General features: G+C 37.2%; 1 protein-coding gene across 1 annotated transcript; it reads left to right on the top strand.

Moving 5' to 3' along the window:
• The first annotated feature begins 516 nt into the window (after positions 1–516).
• On the top strand, positions 517–6,141 carry LOC139984674 (uncharacterized). Its single transcript, XM_071998678.1, has 3 exons — positions 517–963; positions 3,288–3,399; positions 3,914–6,141. The coding sequence occupies exons 2-3, from the start codon at positions 3,364–3,366 to the stop codon at positions 4,232–4,234; spliced, it is 357 nt and encodes a 118-aa protein (XP_071854779.1). The 5' UTR covers positions 517–963; positions 3,288–3,363; the 3' UTR covers positions 4,235–6,141.
• Positions 6,142–6,361: the final 220 nt, after the last annotated feature.

Below are 6,361 nucleotides of genomic sequence, written 5' to 3'. Positions count from 1 at the left end.
TCTTGTACGCTTCGCGCCAAAATGATGACGCTACGCTTAGATAGTTTGCAATGCCGAATCTACAGTTTCGCCCCTCCCTTGGCAAATTCCTGGCTACGCGCCTGACTGACTTAGAAGGAAAAATAGTCAAATATGGTTTTGCACATGAACATGGAGGGAACAGGCTGTATAATTACTCACATGTTGGCCAGTTTCTGTTTCCGATATGCAGCTATATGCTGTATGAAGTGTAAATCATGTTGTGCTATTTTTACTTTTATTTTATTTCGCATGATACATCGACAATATGACATTCTTCATTGACATTAAAAATATGAATTATTGTAAATAGGTTTTGAGAACTCTCAGCTATATTGATTGTTTGATGAGAGAGATCCTGTCCGTAATATTTCTTTCAAATGAGACATTGATATCGAAAAACTACTAGCAAAAAAAATTGGTGTGAACATCTTGAAGTTCAATTTTCTCCAGTAAAGTTTAGAAAGGCAGTCATGTGGCAGTGGCACCTGCTTATGATTCGTCGATTTGCTTAGAATGTATGGATTTTTCTCTTCTAATATTTAGTGCAAAACATAGCCTAATCAGATTGTTTTGGGTTATAAGCCACACTGTTTGTAACAGCATTCTCATTAATCTATGTGGTGTAAAATCCTATTTAATCATACACTCTAAAAACGTCCTGGTGTAATAATCTTGGTTACCTCAAAGTGACACCATTGGGGTTCAAATATTAGCAGCCACCCTGTATTCTGGTTAGCCTGACGTGAATTTTATCACGCTCTAACTTTTAACTACTTTCCTGGTTGAATTCAGTGACGTAATTGACATGCTAACTTCACGGGCTTTTCACAACTAGCACAGTGTCGGTCGAAATATTTCACATCAGGCCAGAAACCATGGATGAGTTTGTCAAAGAAAAATTAGCAGAATGGAACCTATCATCACTGAATGACATATTTGAAGGTAACGTTTGTTTTGATTATTGTGATGCAGAAAGGTTTAACCTATTTTCTTTGAAATACGTGCGATTGTCTTAACAGACGTTCGGTAGGCCAATGAAGTGGGCTAACACTAAGTTGACATAGTAAAAGGGCTATAGGCCCAACGTTAGGACAGGTCTAGCAATGGATAAGCCTATACATTGCTAGCTGTCGAACAGGAATGTGTTTTACTTTAGTACCTTAAATTTTGCACAGTCCTGTTCGAAGGCTAATATAATGCAGACAATGCCAAGGCTAGGCCTACATTAAACCAGTTGCCGTGACTTATGCCGCCCTGTAAATAAATGCCCTAAAAAGGAGCGAACGGTCACTAAAAATGGTTACTCTTGTGTGTTTTTGCTAAATTTTATGACAGAAATTTATGTGTAGCAACTACAATATTACAATTGCAACTCTTATAGTTTGTGCATAGGCTACGCATAGCCTAACAGTATTAGGCTAGGCCTGCTGATACTAATGGCTAGGCATACTAATGTTAATTCCCACTGTTAATTGTTGCTTAGTTAGGCTAGGACTGTGTGTCAGGCCTATAAACGTGTTAAACTAGTCTATCAAGGGTAATGTTATTTTCCACACACGTTACTTTCAGCTGAAACAAAACAGTGTTTTCCGTACACAAATTTGACAGCAGAAAACAATGATTTTTTCAGCGGAAAGTACCGTTTTTTTGGGAGGAACAGAATGAAGTGCCTCCTGACACGGATGGACAAAAGCGATGCAGCTAAGACAAAAATCACCTATGATTTTAGATGTAAATCTGGTGCAAAATGCGTGCTCAGCCCCTTACTTATACAGCCATTTCCAGCGAAAATCAAAAAGATACCGCCTTTTACAACATTTTTTTTTAAACCATCATAACGCAGACCGCATTTTTAATACTTTATTAGAAACTCAATCCTTCATAACGCGGGCGTTCCTTTGCCCTTTTATCCGCTGACTGCCTCATACTCCTTTAATAATCCCTAATTACCAACACCCCAAGCCTCCTGTAAAATGTAAATTATAAGCTCAGCTTAACTTTTCTGACATGAACTCAGTCTAACCATCCTTTATCAACGTTCTTTGATACTTTCTCATGTTATTTTCATCATCCTGCCTGAATTTGGTATCCTAAAATTGAGTAAAAATATAGTGTACAGGTAGATGAAGAAAAAGTTGCTTTCCGCACAAGAATTTTTTCAGTGGAAAGTAATGTGCGTAAAGTAACGTGTGCGAAAAAAAACACTTACAAATTACAATTACACTCCCGAATAATTTGTTCAGTATCCCATCTCATTTTGCTACACAATCTAGTCAAATTGTACACAAATGGAAAAAAGTGTAGTGCTCAGTTTATGAATGAATGAATGCTTACAACCTTTTTCATGAACAGCATATTGAACTTTGGGAAAGCGCCCCCTTAAACCTTAAAAATGCCCTCATAAATACATTAAGGGGGGCTTTTTTAGCTTTTCATTTTCCAAAATTGCCCCCCAGAGCCAAATCTAAATTCCTACCCTGCATTGCAAGTGGTGCACTATATTTGAGCCAACTTTAGCTTTATCTCATTTGTATCGCGTGCCGTTTTAATCAACACTCTACCTGCCGAAAAAGACTCGGATCCGATCTTGTCAGATTTTTAACATCTAGTTAAGAACTCGTTAATGCAGACATAATATTTCAGTTGAGAAGCATTCCACAGTCAAATAAGCCTATTGCTAATTAACAGACTTTATAGAGCTGCAGCACTTTGTTGCCTGTTGTTACTGGCTTACTCTGTACATGTACCTTGCTAATTTTAATTACATTATGTAATATTGAATTAAGTACTTTTTTAATTCGTTTTTTTTTTCTTTTTGGGGGGGGGGGTTTAAAAGTGATGTTGAATGAGGTGGCTCAAGCTTCCAAGAGGCCAGGGAACCAAAATGCAAACTCGGGAAGGGGCGTTTCCGGCCATCTGGGGGGTTTGTGAAACCAAAATTTTCTTGTACGCTTCGCGCCAACCGATGGTGGCTCTCCACTCAGATAGTCATGCCTACAACTTTGAGAATCCTGGCTACACCCCTGGTACTAATACTGTCTCTTAGATCTTAGAGGAAACACTGGTAGTGATCTAATGAATGACAGTTTTTATTAAATTGACATGATTATAGAATACAAATTTTATGTAGATGGAGCTTCAAATCAGAAATGGTTAAAAATGTTTCATATAATTTTTTGATGAATGCTCTTGGTGGGGGAACTAACTTCAATCGTACTGTACCAAAGGGATTACATTTGAACCATGTTTCACTATTTTTTCTTCAGAGAACATGATCGATGAGGAAGCTTTCTTGTTGCTAAACCAAGCAGCCTCAACAGAAATGGTGAAAGCTGTGGGACCATGAAAAAGTTCCTGAAAAAATTACAAGAAGAACAGGTACATACTATTTTGGACTGACACACAGTGAATAGTTAATTTTAGTAATCATGGGATAAATTGCAGTGACTATGCAGTATCTTCAACCAATTGGGTCTTTACAACCAGTCTTTTATAATGCTCTTTTATGCTGTAAAATGCTTTCTTTTTGTGTTCTTATAGTACTGGCAGTAGTGGGAAAAGTGGGGAGCTTCCCTTGTTTAAAGTTGTAAATGAACTCTCCTAATGGACTTATTTTCCAAGGTTTTGATTGTTTTAAAGAATTAAAAAGGAACTTCCAAAAATAAGGCTACAACAGACAAGGTTGCAGTCTGTTTATAGACATGACTAGTTACTTAAAGATGACTGAATGTCTTGTGAGGTAAATTTCTTTCAGGGTGGTTAAAGACTTAACAATTTTGCCCGAAGGTGACCATATTTGAATATCTGGCATACTTGGGGCCAATGCAGCATACCTTCAAAGTGTTCTTTTCCAGCAAGTGTATATTTAATCTGCACTTTTCTGTTTTTGAAGGTTGGCACCAACATGCCCAAATACTTGGAGGAAGTTGACAACCGCCAGCCTTTTGTCTTAATAATGGGTGATCGGAATGCTGCCCATCAATATTTTGTTGTGGCGGATGGGCATGGATTAGAGCAGCAGACCCTACTACAAGCTCTTGATGTTTGCTTCAAGTTGTTCTATGTATTAGACCTTCACTATCCGTGGCAATGTGCGGTCACATGGGAGTTTGCCCAGAAGGTTCTTTACGAACTGGACAGTAACGTCAAATCAAAAACATCAACTGCCCTGATTGCAATGAGGGCTGCATTGAAAGCAGGAATGGATGACTGATGCCAGGCGCTTGAAACAGCATCACTTATTTCCAACTATTGTTCATTCTCTTTTATTGTAATGGTTTGTAATGTGTCGAAACGTGACATCAATATCATTTGTTTGTTATAACTTTTCTTCCTATCTTCAGTACTAGAGTTGGCCTATCTTTGTCAACATTTGTAGCAATTCTTCCAACCAGTCTCCCAAGGGGAATCTACCGTCCTTCATACGGGTTATTAAGTTTTCAATACATTGTAACTACAAATGAGCTTTCAATTTGTGTGTACTTATCTGTCAAAGACCAGAACGATGCATTCAGTTAGTATTAATAGTTCAACCTTAGGGAGAGGTGAGTCCATCAAGTTTCTCCTCTAGTCCTCTATAACACTTTTTGTTTTAGATAGTCAAAGACTTTTCAGTTCGTGAACAATTTCTTAACACTTTTTTATTTTCACTCATAGCATGATAAATCAGAATCAGCTGTATATTTAAAACTTCATAGACATGGTATTGCTGTTCATGGAATCAAGGGTCATTTGACAAACTGAAACTGTGATGAAAATTTCAAACTATCATTAAATCTTACTGAAATCAAAACTTGTTTGAAGTACATAGTTTTCATGGTTCCATATCAAAAGGGAACATAGGTCAACATCTGACAACCTTGTAGCAAAAAATAACATGTGATGCAAAATTCATGTATGGTTCATCATGGTATGCAAAACCCTCCTTGTATTTGATTGATTTCAATGGGTTTTGAATAATAATGACTAAACATTTTCAGCAGTTCAAAAGATTTCCCTATTCAACTCCTGCTGGAGTATTTTAAGAAAGATGACTAAAGGCAGTAGTAAAACACTATTTTTCTTAAAAAATTTTTGAAGTAATTAATTACTTGTAGTTATATGCTTACTTTAAACTTCAAATCTTTCACCATGTGTGTTATCCATGTTTTTTGTACAATAGTAATTTTAGCTGTATTATTTTAGTAGTAATAGCTGTACTTTAAGTATGTGAAACCAAGGGCGGCGGAACCGGGGGGGGGCACAGGGGGCATGTGCCCCCCCCCCACTTTTCCTCAGGTTAAAAATGTGTCCTTTTTCTACATAAAAATTGAGGTGCCTCAATTAGCAAGAGAACCAGAATGAACACTCGGGAAGGGCCGTTTCCGGCCATCTGAGGGGTTTGTAAAACCAACAATTTTATTGTACGCTCTGCGCCAACCGATGGTGGCGCTCCGCTCAGGTAGTGGTGCATACAACTTTGCAAATCCTGGCACGACCCAGACTTTTAAAGAATCTCTGTGGGTCAAACTCAAAGCTATTTCCACTGCAGGAAAACTTTGTTAAGATACTAACAAGAAATAAACTCTAATTCGGAAGATTCCTACATTAGCAACTAGCATGATTTCACCTCATTTGGTCTCAAAAGAAAACTACTTCCTTGTTTCCCAATTTGCACATTGGATATTGCAGTGCTAGCATACAAATTTTGCTTGAGGAGGGGGGGGGGGTTGATGGAGTGATTTGTATACGCAAATAAGATAGTACAATAAGAGTTATAAAGGGTGCTAAATATAAGGCTGCATCAGTCGAATCGAATTTCTGCAAAGTGCCCTTTGATGTCGGTGCCCCCCCAGATTAAAAGTGCTTCAGCCACCCTTGTGTAAAACACCCTCCATAATATTGTTTTAATGTTTACATGTTTACTTATTGATATGATACAAACACTAGTTAAAGTATTACCTTCTTAATATCTGTCCATTATGCCTCTCATTCTTTTAATGCATTTGCCTGATTATAAATCTATATATATATTTACACCACTTGCCATCAAACATTCTCTTACATTTACATTCATGTTTTACTATTTGTTTATTGAAGATTTACTAAAGATGTTTTATGAATAGATAGTTACACCCTCAAGTTTTTGTACTTGTTTATTTTTGTACACGTTTTTACTTGTTGGTGTTTCAGTTTGTTCAATACGTACCATGCCACGTTACAATGCTATTGTTATGCAATATCCAGGGAAATGACAGTTTTTAATGCCTGATGCATTCATAAGGAGGACATCTGAGACAGCTGAATAGGTTAAGGGTCTGTATCTAACAAGGATTCTTAGTACTTAATTTACCAAAATTGT

This window comes from Apostichopus japonicus, chromosome 17 (assembly GCF_037975245.1).
Source record: "Apostichopus japonicus isolate 1M-3 chromosome 17, ASM3797524v1, whole genome shotgun sequence".
In the NCBI taxonomy this organism is placed as follows: Eukaryota; Metazoa; Echinodermata; class Holothuroidea; order Aspidochirotida; family Stichopodidae; genus Apostichopus; species Apostichopus japonicus.
Note: the sequence above shows the minus strand (reverse complement) of the source record. Positions and strands in the feature narration are given on the sequence as shown.